Here is a 24,796-nt window from a genome sequence, read left to right as displayed (position 1 = left end):
AAACTGGGATATGCTTAACACCCCAGCAGTCCTACAATCTAAGCTAGATGCCCTCAATCTCACACAAAGTATCAAGGAAACCACCAGGTACAACCCTAAATCCATAAACATGGGCAACCTCATAGATATTATCCTGACCAACTTGCCCTCCAAATACACCTCGGCTGTTTTCAATCAGGATCTCAGCGATCACTGCCTCATTGCCTGCATCTGCTATGGGTCCGCGGTCAAACGACCACCCCTCATCACTGTCAAACAGTGTCAAAGCTAGCCTAAAACACTTCTGCGAGCAGGCCTTTCTAATCGACCTGGCCCAGGTATCCTGGAAGGATATTGACCTCATCCCGTCAGTTGAGGATGCCTGGTCGTTCTTAAAAAGTAATTTCCTCCCCATATTAAATAAGCACGCCCCTTTCAAAAAATGTAGAACTAAGAACAGATATAGCCCTTGGTTCACACCAGACCTGGCTGCCCTTGACCAGCACAAAAACATCCTGTGGCGGACTGCAATAGCATCGAATAGTCCCCGCGATATGCAACTGTTCAGGGAAGTCAGGAACCAATACACACAGTCAGTCAGGAAAGCAAAGGCTAGCTTTTTCAAACAGAAAGTTGCATCCTGTAGCTCTAACTCCAAAAGGTTTTGGGTCACTGTAAAGTCCATGGAGAACAAGAGCACCTCCTCCCAGCTGCCCACTGCACTTAGGCTAGGCGACACGGTCACCACCGATAAATCCATGATAATCAAAAATGTCAATAAGCATTTCTCTACGGCTGGCCATGCTTTCCTCCTGGCTACCCCAACCCCGGCCAACAGCTCCGCACCCCTCGCAGCTACTTGCCCGAGCCTCCCCAGCTTCTCCTTCACCCAAAACGAGATTGCAGATGTTCTGAAAGAGCTGCAAAACCAGGACCCGTACAAATCAGCTGGGCAAGACAATCTGGACCCTCTCTTTCTAAAATTATCCTCGGCCATTATTGTAACCCCTATTACCAGTCTGTTCAACCTCTCTTTCATATCGTCCGAGATCCCTAAAGATTGGAAAGCTGCGGCGGTCATCCCCCTCTTCAAAGGGGGTGACACTCTAGACCCAAACTGTCAAAGACCTATATCCTTCCTGCCCTACTTTTCTAAAGTCTTTGAAAGCCAAGTTAATAAACAGATCACTGACCATTTCGAGTCCCACCGTACCTTCTCCGCTGTGCAATCCGGTTTCCGAGCTGGTCATGGTTGCACCTCAGCCACGCTCAAGGTACTAAACGATATCATAACCGCCCATTCGACTCTGTCAATCACCGTATTCTTATTGGCAGACTCAATAGCCTTGGTTTCTTAAATGACTTCCTCGCCTGGTTCACCAACTACTTCGCAGAGAGAGTTCAATGTGTAAAATTGGAGGGTCTGTTGTCCAGACCTCTGGCAGTCTCTATGGGGGGTACCACAGGGTTCAATTCTCGGGCCGACTTGTTTCTCTGTATATATAAACGATGTCGCTCTTGCTGCGGGTGATTCCCTGATCCACCTCTACGCAGACGACACCATTCTGTGTACATCTGGCCCTTCTTTGGACACTGTTAACTAACCTCCAAACGAGCTTCAATGCCATACAACACTCCTTCCGTAGCCTCCAACTGCTCTTAAATGCTAGCAAAACCAAATGCATGCTTTTCAACCGTTCGCTGCCCGCACCCGCCCGCCCGACTAGCATCACTACTCTGGACGGTTCTGACCTAGAATACGTGGACAACTACAAATACCTAGGTTTCTAGCTAGACTGTAAACTCTCCTTCCAGACTCATATCAAACATCTCCAATCCAAAATCAAATCTAGAATCGGCTTTCTTTTTCACAACAAAGCCTCCTTCACTAACGCCGAAAAACTTACCCTAGTAAAACTGACTATCCTACCAATCCTCGACTTCAGCGATGTCATCTACAAAATAGCTTCCAATACTCTACTCAGCAAACTGAATGCAGTCTATCACAGTGCCATCTGTTTTGTTACCAAAGCGCCTTATACCACCCACCACTGCGACCTGTATGCTCTACTTGGCTGGCCCTCGCTACATATTCGTCACCAGACCCACTGGCTCCAGGTCATCTACAAGTCTATGCTAGGTAAAGCTCTGCCTTATCTCAGCTCGCTGGTCACGATAACAACCCCCACCCGTAGCACGTGCTCCAGCAGGTATATCTCACTGGTCATCCCCAAAGCCAACACTTCCTTTGGCCGCCTTTCCTTCAGTTCTCTGCTGCCAGTGACTGGAACGAATTGCAAAAATCGCTAAAGCTGGAGACTTACATTTCCCTCACTAACTTTAAATATCAGCTATCTGAGCAGCTGACCGATCGCTGCAGCTGTACATAGTCCATCTGTAAATAGCCCACCAAATCTAACTACCTCATCTTCTGATTTATCACTCCAGTGTTAACCTGTTGGGGATGGGGGCGCTGTTTAGACTATTTATGCTAATCGGGTAATTTTTGAAACGGCTTCCCACAAAATCCTTGATCGTACAATATGCATATTATTATTATTATTGGATAGAAAACAGTCTATAGTTTCTATAGGAGTTGAAATTTTGTCTCTAAGTGGAACAGAGCCCATTCTACAGCAATTTCCCTGACATGGAGTCAGATTTCAGAAATGTTGGCCACTGTTCTGAAGTCAGTTAAAAGGGCACTGTTATTGCTATGACTATACGGACACTTCTTACGTCTTCCCCTGGATGCCTTTACGTGATGACGATTCCAATGGGGTCGATTGCGCGTTCACAGGCCCTATAAATTAAAAAACCCTGTAGCTAGCAAGTCTTTCCTTGCTGCGTAACGCGCGTGCTGGACACCGACCCGCTCCTGTTCCAAGCGTTAGTTTAGCCTGTTATATTTCTCCGGTCATCTTTTCACTCGTTATAGGAGTTAAAAACATCATAAGGTAGTTAATTTAAAGCGTTTTATAGCAATTTATATCCGTTTAGTGCGATTTTGGGACATTTATTTTTGAAACGATGTGAATAGCTGGGCACGCTTTTCAGTTCATCCCGAACGCAGTTGGCATTTCCACATGGCAAGAGGACAGCTTTCCACCAAAAGACGATTACTCCCAAGAAAGGATCCTTTGCCCAAGATACTGATGGAAGAACAGCTCAAAGTAGGACATTTTTATTATGATAAATCGTGTTTCTGTCGAAACATTTTAGTGGCTTAGGACGCCATGTTTTTTGACGTAGCTTCGCTTGGCGCAAACTGTATTGAAAAGTTAGGATAAATTAAAAAATGTAATTCCGCAATTGTATTAAGAATTAAATTGTCTATCAATCCCTGTCCACCCTATATTTTTTAGTCACGTTTATGAGTATTTATGTATAAGAGTAGATCACTGTCTAAGTGGCGCAAGGACATTTTCTGACCAGCTGAGCTACATTTCACATTGTCTAACCATGATTTTGGTGGCTAAATATAAACATTTTCGATCAAACTGTATATGCATGTTGTAATGTGATGTTACAGGAGTGTCATCGGAAGAATTCTGAGAAGGTTAGTGAAAAAATTAATATCTTTTGGCGATGTTGACTTTTATCGCTCACTTTGGCTAGAATCAATGCTGGGCTGCTATGTGCTATGTGCTATGCTAATATAACGATTTATTGTGTTTTCGCTGTAAGACACTTAGAAAATCTGAAATATTGTCTGTATTCACAGGATCTGTGTCTTTCGATTCATGTATGCTGTGTATTTTTACGAAATGTTTGATGATTAGTAAGTAGGTAAACACGTTGCTCTAAGTAGTTTTTCTATTCCATTTGTGACGGTGGGTGCAATTGTAACCTATGCCATCTACCTGAAATATGCACTTTTTTCTAACAAAACCTATCCCATACCATAAATGTTATCAGACTGTCATCTAATGAGTTTTTTTTGTTGGTTAGGGGCTATAAATATCTTAGTTTAGCCGAATTGGTGATGGCTACTGGTGTTGGTGGACAAATAAAAGATGGTGGATTATGCTAATGTGTTTTTAGGTAATAGATGTACATCTTTACATATTGTGTCTTCCCTGTAAAACATTTAAAAAATCGGACATGTTGACTGGATTCACAAGATCTGTGTCTTTCATTAGCTGTATTGGACTTTAATGTGTGAAAGTTAAATATTTTAAAAAAATATTTTTTTTGAATTTCGCGCCACTGGTTTTTCAGTGGGGGGGGGGGGTGTGGCGCTAGCGGCACGCTGATCCTAGACAGGTTTTAATCTGCAAATTTGTATTACTTTGCTACTATGGCCTATTTATTACCATACCTCCTCATGCTATTTGCACACACTATATATAGACTTTCTTTTTTTTCTATTGTGTTATTGACTGTATGCTTGTTTATTCCATGTAACTTTGTGTTGTTGTTTGTCGCACTGCTTTGCTTTATCTTGGCCAGTTCGCAGTTGTAAATGAGAACTTGTTCTCAACTAGCTTACCTGGTTAAATAAAGGTGAAATAAATAAATAAATAAAAATAAAGTCTGTTAAGACTGGGGGCCAATCTGCTGGGTTGTTTGGTAGAGCAGCAACTGTTCTATTAAGGTCTGAGCTAGAGGTTGTAACGGTCCTGACCTGTTTTATGTTGTGTTTGTATGTGTTTATGGTCAGGGCGTGTGTTTTGGGTGGGCAGTCTATGTTTTCTGTTTCTATGTTGGTTTTGGGTTGCCTGGTATGGCTCTTAATTAGAGGCAGGTGGTTTGCGTTTTCCTCTAATTAAGAGTCATATTTAGGTAGGGTGTTCTCACTGTTTGTTTGTGGGTGATTGTCTCCTGTGTCGTCGAATGTATGTACCATACGGGACTGTTTGGCTGTTCGTTTCGTTTGATGTAGTCTGTTCCTGTCCGTGAGTTTTACGTTAGTTTTGTAAGTTCATGTTCAGGGTTTTCGTCTACGTCGTTTTCTTGTTTTTGTAAATTTGAAAGTGTTTTGTTTTCGTGTTGCCATCGTCGTTACAAATAAAGAGATGGCTTATTTCCCTAATGCTGCGTATTGGTCCACTGATCCTTCTCTCCTCTCCTCGTCCGAGGATGAGGAGAACGACAGCCCTTACAGAGGTCGACCGATTATGATTTTTCAACGCCGATACCGATTATTGGAGGACCAATAGCCAATACCAATTAATCGTCCAATTTTTTTTATTAATTATTTATTTGTAATAATGACAATTACAACAACACTGAATGAACACTTTTATTTTAATTTAATATAATACATCAATAAAATCAATTTAGCCTCAAATAAATAATGAAACATGTTCAATTTGGTTTAAATAATGCAAAAACAAAGTGTTGGAGAAGAAAGTAAAAGTGCAATATGTGCCATGTAAAAAAGCTAACGTTTAAGTTACGTTTAAGTCGGCCGATTACCGATTATTATGAAAACTTGATATCGGCCCTAATTAATCGGCCATTCCGATTAATCGGTCGACCTCTAGTCTGAGCTGCTTGTATCTGATGCTGGCTGTACACCTCTGGTTGTGCTGGTACTGGCTGAGGCTGCATGTACTTCACCTGGGTCTGTGTTAGTATTTTCTGTAGCCAGCTGTACTGGGTCTGTGTTAGTACTTGCTGAAGCTGCCAGTACTGTGTCTGTTAGTACTTGCTGAAGCCGGCTGTACTGGGTCTGTGTTAGTACTTGCTGAAGCTGCCAGGACTGGGTCTGTGTTAGTATTATCTGAAGCCGGCTGTACTGGGTCTGTATTAGTATTGTCTGAGGCTGGATGTGGATCAACTGAGTCTGTGCTTGTACTGGCTGATGATCCAGCATCTCCTCTACTGACAAACTGTAAATTATAGATAACAATACTATTATTAATTTTATCAGCTGCATCAGGCCCATTCAAACTGGCTCCCCTAGATTTCCTTTTATATATTTTCAAATATAAAATTCTATTTATACTATGGCTTGGCTGAATACTTGACGGTTATTATTTTCTGAGAGATGTGCATCTGTATACTAGAGGTCGACCGATTATGATTTTTCAACGCCGATATCGATACCGATTATTAGAGGACCAAAAAATGCCGATACCGATTAATCGGTCGATTTTTTTAAATGTATTTGTAATAATGACAATTACAACAATAATGAATGAACACTTATTTTAACTTAATATAATAAAATCAATAATAAAATCATTTTAGCCTCAAATAAATAATGAAACATGTTCAATTTGGTTTAAATAATGCAAAAAAAGTAAAAGTGCAATATGTGCCATGTAAAAAAGCTAACGTTTAAGTTCCTTGGTCAGAACATGAGAACATATGAAAGCTGGTGTTTCCTTTTAACATGAGTCTTCAATATTCCCTGGTAAGAAGTTTTAGGTTGTAGTTATAGGAATTATAGGACTATTTCTCTCTATACGATTTGTATTTCATATACCTTTGACTATTGGATGTTCTTATAGGCATTTTAGTATTGCCAGTGTAACAGTATAGCTTCCATCCCTCTCCTCACCACTACATGGGCTCGACCCAGGAACACATCGACAACAGCCACCCTCGAAGCGGCGTTACCCATGCAGAGCAAGGGGAACAACTACTCCAAGTCTCAGAGCGAGTGAAGTTTGAAACGCTATTAGCGCGCACCTCGCTAACTAGCTAGCCATTTCACATCGGTTACACCAGCCTAATCTCGGGAGTTGATAGGCTTGAAGTCATAAACAGCACAATGCTTGAAGCATTGCGGAGAGCTGCTGGCAAAACGCACTAAAGTGCTGTTTGAATGAATGCTTACGAGCCTGCTGGTGCTCAGTCAGACTGCTCTATCAAATCATAGACTTAATTATAACATAATAACACACAGAAATACGAGCCTTAGGTCATTCATATGGTCGAATCCGGAAACTATCATCTCGAAAACAAAACGTTTATTCTTTCAGTGAAATATGGAACCGTTCCGTATTTTATCTAACGGGTGGCATCCATAAGTCTAAATATTCCTGTTACATTGCACAACCTTCAATGTTATGTCATAATTACGTACAATTCTGGAAAATTAGTTCGCAACGAGCCAGGCGGCCCAAACTGTTGCATAAACTCTGACTCTGACGCAATGGAAGTGACACAATTTCACCTGGTTAATATTGCCTGCTAACCTAGATTTCTTTTAGCTAAATTTGCAGGTTTAAAAATATATACTTCTGTGTATTGATTTTAAGAAAGGCATTGATGTTCATGGTTAGGTACACATTGGAGCAATGACAGTCCTTTTTCGCGAATGCGCACTGCATCGATTATATGCATCGCAGGACACGCTAGATAAACTAGTAATATCATCAACCATGTGTAATTATAACTAGTGATTATGATTGATTGATTGTTTTTTATAAGATACGTTTAATGGTATCTAGCAACTTACCTTGGCTTCTTACTGCAATCGCGTAACAGGCGGGCTCCTCATGGGGCAGGTGGTTAGAGCGTTGGACTAGTTAACCGTGAGGTTGCAAGATTGAATCCCTGAGCTGACAAGGAAAAAATCTGTCGTTCTGCCCCTGAACAAGGCAGTTAACCCACCGTTCCAAGGCCGTCATTGTAAATAAGAATGTGTTCTTAACTGACTTGCCTTGTTAAATAAAGGTGTAAAAAAATACAAATATATATATTTTTTAATCGGCATCCAAAATTACCGATTTCCGATTGTTATGAAAACTTGAAATCGCTCCTAATTAAATCGGTCGACCTCTTCCGTGTACCAGGCTAATCAACATTTGAAATTCAATATATAAATCAATAGTCAATGTCAATCCATTGCTTTCCATCTTGCATTAGTCCAGAGTTGTAACTAACCATGACTGAGAGACTAGATAATCATTGTCTTGTTTTAAAATGATGTGCGCCTATGAGGAGTGCCATCACGCCCATATATTGTCTGGACTGGTCCCCACAGAGGTTGCTGCTGGAAAGCGCAAGTTTCATATAACAAAACAGGCACCAGTAGCACAAATAGAATGCAAAGGGGAAGTTTATTCATACACTGGGATTTTCATACACTCCATCTTCAGAGTGGCCTCCTCTTGGCTCTTCTCCTCCTGCTCCCTCAGAGCAGCCTCCAGGCTCTGCTGTAGCGCTGCAGCTCTCTGCTGATCGAGGGTCACCTCCCCTCTCATCGCATCTACCGCCTCCTACTGGCGGGCTGCAGCCTGGGCCTCCTGCACGACCTTCTGTAGGGAGCTGTCCTCCTGCTGCTGGACAAGCTGCTCCTTCAGCATTATAAGGGTCTCCAGCTTCTCCTCCTTCTGCTTGGCTAGATCCTCCCTCATAGCAACCTTCTGCTCTTCCAGGCTCTGCTGGAGCTCTGCAGATCTCTGCTGATGGAGGGACACCTCACTTCTGTGCCTCCTTAGCCTCCCTCTCCTGGAGGACTGTGGCCTGCACCTCCTGTAGCAGTCCCTTCTGTAGATTGTTGTCAGCCTCTGTCAGCTTCAGAAGAAACCTACTGGGTTTGGGGCGAGACACTGTTGCACCTGCCGCTATACTGGCCTGGGCGGCTGTCAGCTGGCTGAGTTCAGCTCGCATGAGAGCGTTCTGCTGACGCCGTTCTTCCAGCAGCTCCCACTGCATAGCCTGCTGTGCTCTGTTTGCCTCCACCATTTGTCTCACCAATGCTTCCATTGTGCTCTGTGTTTGTTTAGTTATTGATCTTGGTTTGGTTTGCCTGCTTTCTCCACCATATGTAGCATGATCAAGGGTGTGGGGTTTCCATGTCACCAAGTTCAATAGCAAAACAGGCACCAGTAGCACAAATAGAATGCAAAGGGGAAGTTTATTAGGGATTGTAATACACTAGGGAAGAGGGGGAAATACACCAATCACCCCACAGTCCACAAGCCGTTCTCGTTGTCTGTTCCGTTTCCCAGGGGTAATCCTCACACTCGGGTCCTCACCCAATCCGGTCCGGTACACAAGGGGGGGTAGCTCTGACTCTCGCAGCTCTGACTCTCGCAGCTCTGACTCTCGCAGCTCTGACTCCTCATACCTTGCTTGGTTCGCTCCTTCTCTGCCCTGTTGTACAGGCTGCTTCCTTCTTTATCCCCAAGCAATCCCTGGCTTAACGAATCCCAGTCTTGCCTCATTGGGGCAGGAAGTCCATATAAAGCTTGGGGGTGGAGCGAGCTACCTGCAAGACATCTCTCCTCAATTACCACCCCCTTCACCTCTCCCTGCCATCTGCCACAACATGGTCACGTGCGACGCGGTTATCTTTTCCGAGCTGCAGTTTATAAACACCATTGCCCGTTGTCGTTTATCAAACGTAATAAATAGTTGCATTTCACTCTGACTTTTGACAGGCACAAAATCACAGAACACAGCCCTGGGAGTGGCTGGCAAGCAAGCAAGACACAGACAGACCAAGAGATGCACTGCCCAGTTAGGTTAGCAAGAAAGATAGACTAGAGAGAGATGAACTGCAAGCTAGCACATCAACTTAACGTTACTGTTATTTTCTGACATCAAACTTGGAGAGGAGAGAACACAAGTTTACCTGATTGCTGTTCCGCAATTCACTCACATGGTGTTTTTTTCCTCTTTTCATGACCAGAAGGACAGTTCCGCTTCATCCTCTCATCCAAGTTGTAAACATTGACACCCGCTTTGACACGAGGTGGAGGCAGGGCCCTTGCGTAGTGAGCGTATAGGCCCGCCCGGCTCTGCTACAGCCCATTGCATGGAGCATAGGCAGATAACGTACAGTAGACCAACTCATATTGTTAATTGGAAATACATTTTCTTCATATCATAATGTTTCTTTAGACCTGATTAAAATAAATAACGGATTTATTGTGATGGTGTGTATTTAATTGGTTAATTAGACTTTTAAATGTAGATGTTCCAAAGGCGCCCATCAGCGGCTTGTATGTGTGGAAGCCTGAAGATGCTAAACATGTTTATGTTAATTAACGGTCAATTACCATGAGACCGGTAGTCTCTTACCATGAGACTACCGGTCTCATGGTAATTGTCAAAATGTCATGAGCGCCACAGCCCTACATCAAAAAGATGAGCAACTTTATTAGACTGTTCACTATTTAGCTGCTAGAATTCATTGAGATGTAACGCTTCATATCTCTACATCATAGTGCCAGATCATGTTCAATGAAGACCATTGCTTAAAAAAACAATGTTTAGTTGTCACATACAACGGATAGGTGCAGTAAAATGTGGTGTTTTACAGGGTCAGCCTAATAGTATGGTGCCCCTGGAGCAAGTTAGGGTGAAGTGCCTTGCTCAAGGACACATCAACAGATTTTTCCCCTTCTCAGCTCAGTTATTTGAACCAGCAACCTTTTGGTTACTGGCCCAACGCTCTAACCACTAGGCTTTCTGATCCATTGAGCAGCCATCACCCCTTTTTCCTAATCGCTCTCTGTGTGTGTGTTCTCCTCCTCGGCAGGTTCAACATGCCCCATGATGACAACCCCAAATGCAGGGAGGCAGGCATAAAGCACCAGTATCACGTCATGGCGCCCACCCTCAACTACGACACTAGTCCCTGGTCCTGGTCCAAGTGCAGCCGCAAGTACATCACTGAGTTTCTGGAGTAGGTACCTCGTCTCTTTTTCTGTAATGTAAGAATACTCTTCCGGACACTGTAATTGCCCTAATGTACACATTTTCACAAACATACAGATTGTTATACAAATAAATATATCATGTTTTTTAGAGATACATTAATCACTGTAATAAAACATTCTAATATCTTCCTTTTTATAGAAAATGCAAGACAAATAAATAACAAAGCAAAAAGTGTTTGTATTCTTGGGACATAATCTGGGAAGCAAACTCTGCTACCTTCTCCAAAATGGAGAATGTAGAGCAGGCCAGTGTAAACAGTCTCCACTATGTTATTCCCTGGTGTGAGACAGTATTTCCTGTTTGAAGCAGGGGTCTTCCTAGGGTGACCTGAGCGATTGATCCTCCCCTGCTCCTCCTCTGTCTCTGCACTCAGGCAGAACCAGCTCTCGAGATGCTGGACAAACAGTCATTTAGTCAGTGGCGTGCTTTCTCCGCAAAAACGGTAACGCGGGGCAGCGGCTCATTCAGCGGGCTCCACAGCCAAGCGGTGGCCACCAACCTCTTCTGAAGGGCTTCCCTTTAAGATGGGAAATGTCAGTTATAATTAGATTTTCTCTGGACATGACCCTTTGATCTCTCCTACCGCTTTGTTGATTGTGAGCAGCCACAAAAGGCCTCCTTGTTGATGAGTTGCATCTTGAGAAGTAAGCGGTCTCTCCCGGGCGAACGCCTCCTATCGAGACTGTAAGGTTACACGCCTGTCCCGCTGCTGTGCTGCACAGTTTCCTACCAGCGGATGAATCCATCCATCCAGCTTTGAGTGGTTGGGTTGGAAAATTAGAAACACAAGAAAAATAATACTCCTATTCATTTTTTACTGCTGAATATTTCTGCTTATATGTCAGCTGTGTTAGAAAAGCTGAGTGTTCAGTTACTCGATGTGTGAGCGGAAGGTAAATGGCAAAGGCTGTGAGCGAAACGTTCCATGCTGCATGAAGAGGATGGCTGATTTGTTTAATAGTGGTAATATTTATAAACCGTTCTGTGTGGCTGTGGACAGGAGCATAGGGTTCAGTGTGAAGGAGTCTCAGAGGTGGGAAAGGCAGGCCGCTGAGAGCGAGGCCCACTGCTTTCAAAGTCTGCAGGACTTCAACAATAGTATTATTAGGAGTAGGAGTATTAGGAGTATTCATCCTAACGGCACCTCCACTTTCCACTTAGCTTACCTGGTCAAGTACATCACTGTTTTGACTACCAATTGTTCTTTCAGAGCAGTCTAATGCACAACACTCTCCTGACAACTTAAATATAGAGGGACCCACTAACTCTCAACCCCTCTTCTGCAGCCAACCCCCCTCGTTCTCATTTCTGTGTCTGTGTAATATGGTGAACTCCCATTGGCTGCACACCTGAGAGCTGAGTGAAAAGTGTCTTTGGTGTTCTTGGTGTTTTTATGTGTAGGCCGTGATATAGACACCATTCATTCTGCTCCTGGCAGTCCTCCAAACGGTTTAAGCCATTAAACCTATATAAAGGTAAAATGCAAATCTCTCTGTGTTGCCACCCACTAATTGATGTGTACACTTGTGTTGATACTACATAATCATTAGTGCCGGCAAAGCCTATAATTTTACATTCCGATGCCAAGCGCCCACGTTGGGAATTATCCTAACCACACAAACATCAGATGTCTTGCTATCCTAAACAGTTCCATTTAAAAACTTTTTTCTTACGTTTTGGTAAAAAAGATATCTTTATGTCCTCAATTAATTCAAGATGCATTATCTGTGAAAATAAACTTTTTATAACTACTTATTTTCTAGTTATTTGCTGTATTAGAATAGTAATGGTTGCAGTATATCTCCCTATGAAAAGGGTAATCACTACAGTGCTGTTTGCATTTAGTTTATTACAACTGTGCAACAGGGATGTGTTGTATCATTCAATACCCTGTGTCGGTCATAAAATTTGATATATGAGCAACCTCGTTGCAGCTACCATCTCACGGGAAACACAGTTTGCCTTTATGGAACTCATTACGGAGTAGTTTCTTATGACAAACACTGAGAGATAACTGTAAGTTATTTTCTAAATAAACTCACTTTAAAGAAGCCTTCCAATGGTTGCCAGGTGTAGAACCCCTGTTGGTGCCAGAGGGGAGTCGCATCGCCTGTCTCTGGCTCCTCTGTTTTGCCAAAAAAACTGCATGCCTAATAAAAAATTGCTGTTTTTTACCCCTTTTCCATCCTGTTTTTAATCATAGGCCCATAGGGTTTCTCATTAGACGATGACAACCTGGTGAAAGATGCTTCAATATGGGGCATCATCTCTTCTCCTTCTTCTGGACTCTGACAGACAAACAGACCACTACCTTATAGCTTCAATATGGGGCATCTCTCCCTCTCTCTTCTTCTCATTTCCCTGACGAACTGACTGACCTCATCATAGCTTTCATCATTTGTCTCTCCCCAATGTTTGACAAACTCATTCCACCAAGCACTTGTAGACTTTTTGGTATACAAAACAAAGGGTTCCCTTTCAGTCGGTCACTCGGTCTAACATACTATGGGGAGTCAACGACCAATAATATTCACCTGAAAACTGAAATCACGCCCAACGGGCCAATAGATTCCGAGTGTGGCCTCGGAAGCCCTGCCTTCCTCGCTATAATACGGGGGCTCTTCAGCTCGCCTGAAGGAAGAACATGCCACACAATTTAGCTTTTCAAGTGCACGAAGACTATGAAATTTGTCTCTGACTTAGGTGTCAGTAGGGAGAGTGTACCCGTCCCCCTAGATGTTGTGAGTTTTGGGACTTGGTATCGGTTTTTGTGTTTTCTAAAAGCTACCACTTTCTGCTCTGCTTGTGTAGCTAATGCTTCCTTCCTTGGGAAGGATTTGTGTTTGCTAAAAAAACACAACTTTCTGCTCTGCTTGTGTAGCCAGTGCTTCTTTGAGTAAGATGGCCAGTGGTAAGAGTAAGTTCAAAAAGGAACATCCGACCCTGCCCTAGGGCATGTGGTTTCACAATGAAAGTTAAAGATACTCACCAGTGCTGTCTTGTTTTCCTGGGGTGGAAACACGCTCAGGAGACTTTGGCTCGGACCAGTGGTAGTGTTGGTCAGAGTTGATAGGGGCGTCATCCCAGCTGAGTGAGGCTCTTTCCGTTTTTCCTGGCATTGTTCAGGGTCCGGATTCCAGGGTTGATATAATATCCCTGGTTGACTCTGGAGGGTTTTCAGAGTGTGAATCGGATGGCATCATTCCGGGAAAGCCTAAATCCCCGGCTTTGGATTCGGCGTGTGAAGTGAACCATTGGTGGTAAATGTGCTTTTGATGGAGCTGTGACGTAGGGCGGCAGATCACCTGGGGTGTATTAGCCGTATTCTCCCCTTTAGCGGAATTCCTCCAACTTTGGGGGAAGGTATTTACCTCCTGTCCCTGCAGCGGTGGGACAGGAGGTAAAATATTTAAAGAGTTCGCCAAAGAGCTAAAGGTGACCTGTGGTTCCCCTCATTCAGTCAGGTTATGGTGAGTTCATGAGTGTAGAGAGTATGGAGGAGGCGGGGCTCGTTTTCACCCTGCTGATGGATGGAAAACTGGCGAGTTAACTCAAGAGGCTAACAAGGGATCTAATCTGAGCACGGGGCTTCTGAATTAACAGTGCCGGTTCTTGGTTCGTCCATAGATCTGAAGGATGCATGTATTCATGTAGCTACAAATCCTCCCCATAGAAAGTTTATGAGGTTTCATTTCGAGGGTGTGTTCTATGAGTTTCTGGTCCTGCCTTTTGGGCTCTCCCTATCGCTCCAGTCGTAGCAAGAGAGTCGAGAGAACAGGTGGAGCTCCACACTGCCACACTGGTTTCCCATATTCAGACTCTGGGGTTCATAGGGAATCACAAGAAAAGGTGTTTGATTCCACAGGGTGATCACAACAGACGCATCCTTACTGAGAAAACACAAATTGTCATCTGTTCTTCTCAATGAGGGATGCATGCGCTCTGTTGGGAATGGATGCTTAGGCGTCTCAGTGGCCTTGGACCGTGGTCTATGCGTTTCCTCCGGTGGACCTGATTCAGGCCATCGTTGAGAGAGTCCGTCAGGAGGGTCTGTTGTTGATTCTGGTGGCTCCCCGTTGGCCCAGACAACCCTGGTTCACGGAGATCATCCGCCTGTGGAGGCTTCTGTGTAGTGTGGATATATGGTCCTGGTTGCACAGTAGAGTTTGGCACCCATGAATGTGATTACGACTATACAGTTGGTGCATGCACCCGCTACGTGTGAGTTGTATACATATAAGTGTTTGAGGCTTTGTGTCAGGTTAAAGGAGTTTCTCTTGTTCAGAGCTCTTTGGTGTACATTTTGATCTTCTTTCAAGAGCTTTTTGAGCAGGGCCTTTCTTTTTCTGCATTGAAAGTTTGTGGCAGCCATCTCTGCGTCTCATGTAGGAATTGATGGCTCTACCCCGGGGCCTCATCCTCTGGTGGTGCAGTTCCTGAAAGGCGTGCGTCAGCTCAGACCAATGTCAAAGCCTATAGCACCGAAACAGGACCTGTCTTTGGTCCTGGATGCTCTGTGAGAATCTGTTTGAACCATTGGAGTCTGTGGACCTGAAGGTCCTTTCCTACAAGACTGCCCTGGTCATGGCCTTGGTGTCGACTAAGCGCGTAGAGCTCCCCAACGCACTATCAGCACATCCCTCCTGTTTGGAGTTCGCACCTGGCGACTCCAAAGTGATGTTAAGTCCTACTGCAATCTTGCTCCCAAGGTTATGCCTATGTCAAATCAAATCAAATTGTATTTGTCACATGCTTCCGAATACAACCTTACAGTGAAATGCTTACTTACAAGCCCATAACCAACGGTGCAGTTTTAAGAAAATACCTAAAAAAGTAAGAGATAAGAATAACAAATGATTAAAGAGCAGCAGTAAATAACAATAGCGGGGCTATATACAGGGGGTACCAGTACAGAGTCAATGTGCAGGTGCACCTGTGTTGAGGTAATTGAGGTAATATGTACATGTAGATAGAGTTATTAAAGTGACTATGCATAGATAATAACAGAGAGTAGCATCATCGTTCCAGAGGGGGGGCAATGCAAATAGTCTGGGTAGCTTGGGGGTAGAAGCTATTTAGGAGCCTCTTGGATCTGGACTTGGCACTTCGGTACCGCTTGCCGTGCGGTAGCAGAGAGAGCAGTCTATGACTAGGGTGGCTGAATTCTTTGACAATTTTTAGGGCCTTCCTCTGACACCGCCTGGTATAGAGGTCCTGGATGGCAGGAAGCTTGGCCCCGGTGATGTACTGGGCCGTACGCACTACCCTCTGTAGTGCCCTGCGGTCGGAGGCCGAGCAGTTGTCATACCAGGCAGTGATGCAACCCGTCAGGATGCTCTCCTTTTGAGGATCTGATGACCCATGCCAAATCTTTTCAGTCTCCTGAAGGGGGATAGGTTTTGTCGTGCCCTCTTCACGACTGTCTTGGTGTGCTTGGACCATGTTAGTCTGTTGGTGATGTGGACGCCAAGGAACTTGACGGTCTCAACCTGCTCCACTGCAGCCCCGTCGATGAGTATGGGGGCGTGCTCGATCCTCCTTTTCCTGTAGTCCACAATCATCTACTTTGTCTTGATCACGTTGAGGGAGAGGTTGTTGTCCTGGCACCACACAGTCAGGTCTCTGACCTCATCCCTATAGGCTGTCTAAATTGTTGTCGGTGATCAGGCCTACCACTGTTGTCATCAGCAAACTTAATGATGGTGTTGGAGTCGTTCCTGGCCTTGCAGTCATAAGTGAACAGGGCGTACAGGAGGGGACTCAGCACGCACCTTGGGGGGAGGCCCGTGTTGAGGATGAATGGTGGATGTGTTGTTACCTACCCTTATCAACTGGGGGCGGCCCGTCAGGAAGTCCAGGATCTAGTTGTAGAGGGAGGTGTTTAGTCCCATGGTCCTTAGCTTAGTGATGAGCTTTGAGGGCACTATGGTGTTGGACGCTGAGCTATAGTCAATGAATAGCATTCTCACACAGGTGTTCCTTTTGTCCAGGTGTGAAAGGGCAGTGTGGAGTGCAATAGAGATTGCATCTTCTGTGGATCTGTTGGGGCATTATGCAAATTGGAGTGGGTCTAGGGTTTCTGGGATAATGGTGTTGATGTGAGCCATGACCAGCCTTTCAAAGCATTTCATGGCTACAGACGTGAGTGCTACGGGTCGGTAGTCATTTAGGCAGGTTACCTTAGTGTTCTTGGGCTATGGTGGTCTGCTTGAAACATGTTGGTATTACAGATTCAGACAGGGAGATGTTAGAAAAAAGGTCAGGGAAGACACTTGCCAGTTGGTCAGTGCACGCTCGGAGTACACGTCCTGGTAATCCGTCTGGCCCTGCGTCCTTGTGAATGTTGACCTGTTTAAATGTCTTACTCACATCGGCTACGGAGAACATTTTCACAAAGTCATCCGGAACAGCTGATGCTCTCATGCATGTTCCAGTGTTACTTGCCTCGAAGCGAGCATAGAAGTTATTTAGCTAATCTGGTGTGCTCATATCACTGGGCAGCTCTTGGCTGTTCTTCCCTTTGTAGTCTGTAATAGTTTGCAAGCCCTGCCACATCCGACCAGCATCTGAGCCGGTGTAGTATGATTTGATCTTAGTCCTGTATTGATGCTTTGCCTGTTTGATGGTTCGTCGAAGGGCATAGCGGGATTTCTTATAAGCGTCCGGGTTAGAGTCGTGCTCCTTGAAAGCGGCAGCTCTCCCCTTTAGCTCAGTGGAAATGTTGCCTGTAATCCATGGCTTCTGGTTGGGGTATGTACATACAGTCACTGTGGGGACGACGTCATCGATGCACTTATTGATGAAGCCAGTGACTGATGTGGTGTACTCCTCAATACCATCGGAAGAATCCCGGAACATTTCCAGTCTCTGCTAGCAAAACAGTCCTGTAGCTTAGCATCTGTGTCATCTGACCACTACCTTATTGAGCGAGTCACTGATACTTCCTGCTTTAGTTTTTGCTTTGGAATCAGGTGGATAGAGTTATGGTCAAATTTGCCAAATGGAGGGCGAGGAAGAGCTTTGTATGCGTCTCTGTGTGTGGAGTAAAGGTGGTTTAGAGTTTTTTTTCCTCTGGTTGCACATTTAGCATGAGGTAAAATGGATGTAAGTTTCCCTGCATTAATGTCCCTGGCCACTAGGAGCGGCCTGGATGAGCATTTTCTTGTTGGATGAGCATTTTCTTGTTTGTTTATAGCCTTATGCAGCTCGTTGAGTGCCGTCTTAGTGCCAGCATTGGTTTGTGATGGTAAATAGACAGCTACGAAAAATATAGATGAAAACTCTCTTGTTAAATAGTGTGGTCTACAGTGTATCTTGAGATACTCTACCTCAGGCGAGCAAAACCTGTTATTTTCAAATAGACGCAAACCGCCACCTCTTGTTTTACCGGAGGCAGCTGTTCTATTTTGCCGATGGATCGAAAATCCCACCAGTTGTATGTTATTCACGTCGTCGTTCAGCCACGACTCGGGGGAAACATAAGATATTACAGTTTATAATGTCCCGTTGGTAGTATAGTCTTGACGTGCAATCATTGGATAACAAAATGGATGAGCTCCGCTTTTATTTAAAAAAAGTCACCTTTATTTAACCTACCTGGTTAAATAAAGGTGAAAAAAAAGCTAATCCGTTTTGCTATCCAACGATTGCACATTAGCTAATAGGACTGATGTTAGAGGGGGATTACTCACTCGCCGTTGGATTCTTACAAGGCACCCAGACCTACATCCCAGATTTCTGTTTCTTCTTCATGCGAACAACAGAGATTTGGGCCTTGTCAGGTGTCTGAAGTAAATCCTATACATCCGACTCGTTAAAGAAAAAATCTTTGTCCAGTACGAGGTGAGTAATCGCTGTCCCGATATCCAGAAGCTCATTTCGGTCATAAGAGACGGTGGCAGAAACATTGTGTACAAAATAAGTTACAAATAACGCGAAAAACACACACAATAGCACAATTGGTTAGGAGCCCGTAAAACGGCAGCCATCTCAATCCTGCACCATCTTCAAAATTTGCTTTGTGCACAGAGAAATGTCTTTTGAATAAACGTGTGGTTGGGATAGCTTTGGGATAGCTTTGTGTCTGCATGTAAATGCAGCTTTATTCCGTCTGTATGATGCCTGGCTCCAGTTTCATAGTGACAGCATTAACTAATATTAGGTCTCAGTGAGGGGAAGTGGTGTCAGTCTCACTGTTACGTAACATCACACATCAGACCAGACCACCCACATGGGACAAAAATGTTTACATTGGAATATCATCATTCCTGGATGGTGACACGGAGATGTTTATTTCGTGATTATGAATAACAAAGGTGACATTATCCTGACTACTCTGTTGTACTGAGCCCCACGGGGGTTGGTAGAGCATGGCGCTTGCAACGCCAGGGTTGTGGGTTCGATTCCCACGGGGGGCCAGTACAAAAAAGTATGAATGTATGTACTTGTAAGTCGCTCTGGATAAGAGCGTCTGCTAAATGACGTAAATGTAAATGTAATGTAAATGTACTGTATGAATCTTGACTGATGAAGCACTTTGATGCAGCTTTGATGCAGCTTTATGTGTTCTTATTTACTGGTTGTGGGGTGTGTGTGTGTGTGTGTGTGTGTGTGTGTGTGTGTGTGTGTGTGTGTGTGTGTGTGTGTGTGTGTGTGTGTGTGTGTGTGTGTGTGTGTGTGTGCATACGTGCTAATTTATGTGTGTATGTGTTACCTTTCAGCACAGGGTACGGAGAGTGCCTGTTGGACGAGCCAGTGAGCAGGACGTACGAGCTACCCAACCACCTCCCTGGTCAAATCTACAATGCCAACCGACAGTGTGAGCTCATGTTTGGCCCCGGATCCATGGTCTGCCCTTACATGGTAAGCCAGGTTTCATTCCTCACAACCAGGTGTCTCGTAAGGGATGTACCAAATGGCATTTGGGACGTAAACTCAGTCTCTATTATCTCCAAAAAAGTGTCCTTAACCAAACCTCCTATGGATAATGATGTCATATGCTTCTGAGGTTCTAATGTGTCTTGTCTATGATAAGGCACTTGTATTGAGATGATGAAGTCATAAGTTTATACAGTATGGACAACACTGTACTGTTCCCGCTCAGCCCAATCAAAACTGTTCGCTGCTCTGGCACCCCAATGGTGGAACAAACTCCCTCACGACGCCAGGACAGCGGAGTCAATCACCACCTTCCGGAGACACCTGAAACCCCACCTCTTCAAGGAATACCTAGGATAGGATAAAGCAATCCTTCTGCCCCCCCCCCCCCCTTAAAAGATGTAGATGCACTATTGTAAAGTGGCTGTTCCACTGGATGTCATTAGGTGAATGCACCAATTTGTAAGTCGCTCTGGATAAGAGCGTCTGCTAAATGACTTAAATGTAAATGTAAATGTACCCCCCTTCCCCAGTCATTGTTTTTAATGAGCTGTCTGTATGACACACAGCTTTGGTGGTTTTACGAGACAATTAGCTTTGTTCAGGGTTTAATAGGCTGCTGTGAGGGAAGCTGCTTTCCCTTCAAACAGAGCATACGTTCTCATGTTGAACATGCTTTAAGATTTCATGCTCCCTCCGGTCTGGTTGGAGACTTCTGCAATACTGTGTGGCTAATCTATAGTGATAGTAACAGCTGCCCAAGTAGCTGTAAAAGTTACTGTCTGGGGTTCTAGAGGCTGAACTGTACATAAAGCCTGTTACACATCCCACAGTACTTACTACTGAGCAGCACAATAGAGCCTTCTGTCTGCCTGTCAATATTAGGGATTTGTAGTTTGGGGTGAAACAGTTAAATAATTCTCCTGCAGTGGGCAGTGGGGGTTTTGTAACAGTTGTATTGTAACAGTGTTTAACGCTCCCTTCCTCTCTCTGTCTCTCCGCCTCTCTCCCGCATGTCTCTTTCTTCCCTCTCTCGCTATCTCTTTCCACACAGAAACAGTGCAAGAGGCTTTGGTGTACGAGTGCTGAGGGGGGCCATAAAGGGTGTCGGACACAGCACATGCCCTTGGCTGATGGGACAGACTGTGGACATGGAATGGTAGGACAGAATGCTGTATTTCTTCCATTGAAGTGTAAATTGATGGTATAATGACAAACACTGTGTATTATCTACTGTAGTAGATGCTCTTACAATAAATCCACTCTTGATGTTTTGCCTTTCCGTTATCAATGAGCAAATTTCAAACAAAATGTTAAACTCTGTATGAAATGGATCATGATATTCTCCTTGTCTGGAACTGACAGTAGTTCTCATGTTGAGTAGGGACTGTTTGTCCTCTTTCTTCACTACAGATGTAGGATCTTAATATGTGCCAGCTTGCTACAGCAAGAAAACAATCCTTCATCAACAGGAAATGTGAATTATTATGTGCATTATAATAATGGACATTTTTGTAGAGGTTGTAGGGCTGGGCGAAATGGCCTAAAAATCATATCTCAATTTTTTCAAACTAAGCTTTGTTGCACAAATAAAGGTCAACACACTGCCTTTGCAACAGTAGCGAATAATCTAATGAATTCAAGGCTTGTAAAATTATACCTACAGTAGGCTAAATATAGCTTTTTTGGGCAAAACATTGGCCGTCAAGTATTTTCATGAAAATGCAATTTTTGTTACAAATTTAACCAGAACCATGCATAATGCACATCCAGGAATAATGACCAACTTCTGGTAACAGGCAATATAGAAAATTAACACAGGTCTCATAAACAATCTCTCAAACACAAGCCCACATGCTCGTGAGTAGCCAGCTAATCTTTATATTTAAAGTCTAGCAAACTTGGATCTGTTTTCTACAAGGTAGAACAGCCTTCTGTCCGTCTCCAACTGTTTGAACAACATGGCCTGTTCACTTTGTTTAGGTTTTGAAATCAAGTGGCTACCTGGTTAAGAACATGCTTATTTCTCAGAATGAGAACGGGTTGCCAATTCCTTATTTAAAGGCATAGTTGTATTCTCATTGCACATTTATAAAACACAGACTAGACAGCTAGCATATAACAGTCTGGCTAAAATGCAGCAATGATTATTGATACAGTCTGAATCCCTCTGTGAATTATTGGATGTCTGTGCAGTCAGTATAAATTACTTTTCTTGGCCACAGTTAGTCCTATTGTAGCTGCTCATGGAAATATGGTCAGGTTTTATCCCCAGTGAGTAACCTGAAGAATGAGCATTAGCGTTAGCCGTGCTCTGAGGCCCCAACCCTCATCAAACCTCATGTTCTCACCTCCTTGGGATGCTATGCTGATTAGCACTGTTGCGGCGGGGTAGGTGTTGGGTGCATAGTGACAGGCACTGAGGATGTGGCTGAGGGAAAGAGGGGTGAGATGGGTCTGGAGGAGAGAGAGGGGTTAGACAGGGCCGGAGGAATGAGCGGTGAAATGGGGCTGGGGAGAAGAGAGGGGTTAGATGGGGGTAGTGGAAAGAGGGATAAGATGGGGCTGGGGGATAGAGGGAGAGAGGAAGAGAGAGGGAGGGGGAGAAGTAGCTGTGAAGGTCGGGCCTTTGAAAGGAGATGCCGTCCGCCGTTCACAGTTGAGTCACCTTATTGTGAACCTGTGACCCTAAAACCTCTTTAAAAGGCGGGTGAGTGGGTCAGTGGTCAGGCCGTAACAGAGTCCAAGGCTGAGACCACGCAGGGCCACACTTCCTCTCCCTCTGCTCTGCTCAGCTCACACAATAGACCTCACATCAATGATTCCAAAAAGGAGGAGTTGGGGGAGGAGGGGGAAAAGGAGGGAGAGGTGGGCTACGAGTATTTGTTTGCATGTGGTGGTGGTGATGGGGTGAGGGGTAGAGGACCCTCCGCCAGGAGTCTTTCCAGAACAAAAAAAAACCCAGTGTGTGCCCATGTAAGCCCAATATGTTCCATAATGTCTCTGTATTTGTTCCCTGTTCCATCCTGTTAAGGCTTGGATTACTAGACATCAATAAAGATAATTTAACTGGGATGACTAACATCTTAACCCAACAAAAACAGCTTCAGTATAAAAAAAGTATAAAAACAGCTTCAGTATTTTTCCACTGTGTTACGTTACAGCCTTATTCTAAAATGTATAAAATCGTTTTTTCCCCTCATCAATCTATACACAATACCCCATAATGACAAAGCAAAAACAGGTTATTAGACATTTTTGTAAATGTATAAAAACATATTTTTTTTATATCACATTTACATAAGTATTCTGACCCTTTATTCAGTACTTTCTTGAAGCAACTTTGGCAGCGACTACAGCCTCGAGTCTTCTTGGGTATGACGCTACAAGCTTGGCACACCTGTATTTAGAGAGTTTCTCCCGTTCTTCTCTGCAGATACTCTCAAGCTCTGTCAGGTTGGATAGGGAGTGTTGCTGAACAGCTATTTTTAGGTCTCTCCAGAGATGTTCAATAGGGTTCAAGTCCAGGCTCTGGCTGAGCCACTCAAGGACTTTCAGAGACTAGTCCCGAAGCCACTCCCGCGTTGTCTTGGCTGTGTGCTTAGGGTCGTTTTCCTGTTGGAATGTGAACTTTCGCCCCAGTCTGAGATCCTGAGCGCTCTGGAGCAGGTTTTCGTCAAGGATCTCACTTTACTTTGCTCCGTTCATCTTTGCCTCGATCCTGACTAGTCTCCCAGTCCCTGCTGCTGAAAAACATCCCCACAGCATGATGCTGCCACCACCATGCTTCACGGTATGGATGGTGCCAGGTTTTCTCCAGACGTGACGCTTGGCATTCAGGCCAAATACTTAAATCTTGGTTTCATCAGACCAGATCATTTTGTTTCCAGGTGACTACCTCATGAAGCTGGTTGAGAGAATGCCAAGAGTGTGCAAAGCTGTCATCAAGGCAAAGGGTGGCTTCTTTGAAGAATCTCAAAAATAAAATATATTTTGATTTGTTTAATACTTTTTTGGTCACTACATGATTCCATATGTGTTATTTCATAGTTTTGATGTCTTCACTATTATTCTACAATGTAGAAAATAGAGAAAAAACCCTGAATGAGTAGGTGTGTCCTAAGGCCTGTTTCTCTCTGTCTCTCTTTCACTGACTCATCCTTCTCACCTCACCCTCTCCTGGTCTTTCATACCATACATCCTGTACTCTCTTTCTGTACTCTCCCTCTCTATCTCTAACCTCCCTCTCTCTTTCTTTCCAAACTGTCTCTTTTTCTCCCTTTTCCTCTCTCGCTCCCCCTCTCTCTCACTATGCTCGTTATTGCTACCTCCCCTCCCTCCCCCTCTCTCTCACTGTGCTCTTTATAGCTACCTCCCCTCCCTCCCTCCCCCCTCTCTATCTCTCACTATGCTCTTTATCGCTACCTCCCCTCCCTCTTTCTCCCACTATGCTCTTAATAGCTACCTCCCTCCCCTCCCTCTTACTCACAATGCTCTTTATCGCTACCTCCCCTCCCTCCCTCTTCCTCACTATGCTCTTAATAGCTACCTCCCCTCCCTCCCCTCCCTCCCTCTTACTTACAATGCTCTTTATCGCTACCTCCCCTCCCTTCCCCTTACTCATTATGCTCTTTATCGCTACCTCCCCTCCCTCCCCCTTACTCATTATGCTCTTTATCGCTACCTCCCCTCCCACCCTCTTACTCACTATGCTCTTAATAGCTCCCTCCCCTCCCTCCCTCTTCCTCACTATGCTCTTAATAGCTACCTCCCCTCCCTCCCCTCCCTCCCTCTTACTTACAATGCTCTTTATCGCTACCTCCCCTCCCTTCCCCTTACTCATTATGCTCTTTATCGCTACCTCCCCTCCCTCCCCCTTACTCATTATGCTCTTTATCGCTACCTCCCCTCCCACCCTCTTACTCACTATGCTCTTAATAGCTCCCTCCCCTCCCTCCTTCTTACTCACAATGCTCTTTATCGCTACCTCCCCTCCCTCCCTCTTACTCACAATGCTCTTTATCGCTACCTTCCCTCCCTCCCTCTTACTCACTATGCTCTTTATCGCTACCTCCCCTCTCTCCCTCCCTCCTACTCACTATGCTCTTAATAGCCCCCCCCTCCTTCTTACTCACTATGCTCTTTATCGCTACTTCCCTTCCCTCCCTCTTACTCACTATGCTCTTTATCGCTACCTCTCCTCCCTCCCTCTTACTCACTATGCTCTTAATAGCTACCTCCCCTCCCTCCCCTCCCTCCCTCTTACTCACAATGCTCTTTATCGCTACCTCCCCTCCCTTCCTCTCTCATT

At 44.5% G+C, this 24,796-nt stretch overlaps 1 protein-coding gene across 3 annotated transcripts in view; it reads left to right on the top strand.

Moving 5' to 3' along the window:
• The window catches only part of LOC129867215 (A disintegrin and metalloproteinase with thrombospondin motifs 20-like), a 164,137-nt gene that overhangs the window by 48,893 nt on the left and 90,448 nt on the right, over positions 1-24,796 (top strand). For all 3 annotated transcript variants that reach the window (XM_055940473.1, XM_055940475.1, XM_055940474.1), the window contains 3 exons: positions 10,427-10,573; positions 19,329-19,470; positions 20,540-20,644. In XM_055940473.1, the coding sequence (XP_055796448.1) occupies positions 10,427-10,573; positions 19,329-19,470; positions 20,540-20,644 (394 nt within the window). The remainder of the gene's footprint in view (positions 1-10,426; positions 10,574-19,328; positions 19,471-20,539; positions 20,645-24,796) is intronic.

The sequence above is a fragment of the Salvelinus fontinalis genome, chromosome 12 (assembly GCF_029448725.1).
Source record: "Salvelinus fontinalis isolate EN_2023a chromosome 12, ASM2944872v1, whole genome shotgun sequence".
Taxonomy (NCBI): domain Eukaryota; kingdom Metazoa; phylum Chordata; class Actinopteri; order Salmoniformes; family Salmonidae; genus Salvelinus; species Salvelinus fontinalis.
Note: the sequence above shows the minus strand (reverse complement) of the source record. Positions and strands in the feature narration are given on the sequence as shown.